The sequence below is a fragment of the Myotis lucifugus genome, unplaced genomic scaffold (genome assembly GCF_000147115.1).
Source record: "Myotis lucifugus unplaced genomic scaffold, Myoluc2.0 scaffold_1611, whole genome shotgun sequence".
Lineage (NCBI taxonomy): Eukaryota > Metazoa > Chordata > Mammalia > Chiroptera > Vespertilionidae > Myotis > Myotis lucifugus.
In genome coordinates, this window is record NW_005872659.1 from 23,559 (window position 1) to 25,682 (window position 2,124).

Sequence of the window (2,124 nt, forward strand, 5' to 3'; positions counted from 1 at the left end):
TCCCAGTCTTGAGAAAAGGCACGGACCCAGCCTTCCCCACTGCCCAAAAGCACAGCACAGGGCACGGCCTCTCTCGTTTAATCATCACAGCCTGCGAGTTGGTACCTGCAGCAGGGGAACCGTGGGCACTGCCTGGGGCCAGGGGCACGCCCACGTTGGGGCGGGGCATGAGGCTGGAGCAGGCGTGACACTCCTGCCTGGTCCCGGAGAGAGGACCCTCGGGCCTCAGCCACAGTCGCCAGGAACTTTGGTTTGTTTGTGTTTGTGTTCATTTCCGTCCTGGAGGAAGCTGTCCAGTGGGGACACGGCTGCTTCCCGAGGGGGCGGGGAGCTGGGGCGGGGATCGGCGCCAGCCACAGGGAACACCCAGGCCTTGGGCTCAAACCCACGGGGCCCCCAAGACCTGGTCCCTCTGCAGGGGCAGCACAAGGGGGGGAGGAGGGTAGAGAAGCAGAGAGAACAGAGAGAGAACAGGGAAAAGAAGGAGACAGAGGCAGAGGCAGAGGCAGAGGAGACAGAATGGCACTCACCCACTCCTGAGAGGGAGTCAGTCCCGCGCCCCACCCAGGAGGAGGTGCCCAGATGAGCATGAACCTGGCAGACCCGGGTCCCCGCTCTGGGCACAACAGGGGGCAAAGGCCACGGACGGGACGGGCAGGAGGTCACGGCGGCGGCAGAGGCGGCCTCAGTCCCACGAGACCTTGACGGGCGAGAACTTCCAGAGGTCGGGCTGGCCCATGTGCAGCAGGCCGCTGAAGGGCGAGGTGCTCCACTGGAAAGGGGGCACCTGGTCCCACGTGGGGCCACTGGCTGCCACCAGGCGCAAGGCCTTGGCCAGGGCCATGCTGGTCACCTGGGGGCCGGGGCAGAGCGATGGCTGGGCTCCAAGCCAACCCAACCCAGGGGCCCCGGCACCCACTCGAGCCTGGACTACCCCCAGCCCGATTCTGACCCTGACTCCACCCTGCCATCTGCGTCTGCCCAGCCATCACCCCACCCCCTCCCCAGCCATCACGGTGACCGAGCCCACCCACAGCCCCGGGCCCTGGCAGACCTTGGCATCGATGCCCCCGTGGGAGCGCTGCTGCAGCGCCTGGAACGGGTAGGAGCCGTTGGCCGGGTTGAGGTCAGAGCGCGCCGAGATGGCGTTCTCCCCGTTGGGCTGCGGCCTGCAGGCCTTGCACAGTGACAGGGGGTCGTGCAGGAAGTCATTGTACCTGGATGTGGGAAGGGAGGGACCGGTCGTGCTGGGAAGGGGGTTGGGGGGTGAGGACCAAACTCCTCCAGGCAGCAGCCCCAGAACACAGTCCCTTTCAGTGAGCCACCCCCCTCCCGCTGCTGGGGTCCCTCCCCCTCCGCCTCATCACCCCGCCCTCCGTCCTCCGAGGAGGACACCCTCTTGTCCCAATAGAGCATTTCTGGGGCCTGACAGTCCCCGTTACGCATCCGCTCAGTGTGCTCGGTGCATCTCCACATGACGGACAGGGTGGCCCTGAGGACAGTGGGGGACCTGCTCTGTGCCTGCGTCTCCAGTACCAAGCCCAGCGCCAGCACAGGGCGCTCACACAGCCGCAGGTCAGTGTCCCCGCCTGTAGGGGAGGCCGGCGGCGGGACTCACGCTGAGTGGGGCCACACCCCTGCCCGCGGGGCGTGCTGTGAGGTCTGAATGAGTGACAGCGAACAGCACAGAGCGTGCCACGTGGCTCCGGGCTCGCTGTCCCCGACGCACCTCATCAGCTGGATCATGGAGTCCACATCGTGTACCAGCGACTGGTTCCGCCGGAAGATCTGGGCCCGAGGGTTCCTGTCGTAGGAGAACCAGTCCTCGTACTGGGCCACCAGGCCCAGCAGTTCTACTGGCGTTGAACACGGACTCGAAGGGACCTGCAGGGATGAGAGCGGTCACTCATGGGCCCCACTGACCTCACCTGGCCGCGACCGGGAGGCGGAGGGGCGGGCAGGACAGCAAACAACAATGACCTGGTTGTGCTGTGGGGTGGCCAAGCTCAGGCTCGGGGCCTAAGAGACTGCTCCCAACTCTCGCTTCATCACCACCCAGCTAGGGAGCTTTGGGAAAGTGAAGCACTCTTCTCAGGGCTTCAGTGTCGTCTTCTGGAAATGGGA

The 2,124-nt window shown here is 65.8% G+C and overlaps 1 protein-coding gene across 1 annotated transcript in view; it reads right to left on the minus strand.

Annotated features, from left to right (window-relative positions):
* The window catches only part of LOC102436863 (putative phospholipase B-like 2), a 16,704-nt gene continuing 14,580 nt past the window's right edge, over positions 1–2,124 (minus strand). The window contains 4 exon segments of the mRNA XM_006107969.3: positions 1–853; positions 1,055–1,217; positions 1,730–1,854; positions 1,856–1,881. Coding sequence (XP_006108031.1) covers positions 686–853; positions 1,055–1,217; positions 1,730–1,854; positions 1,856–1,881 — 482 coding nt within the window. The 3' untranslated portion in view covers positions 1–685.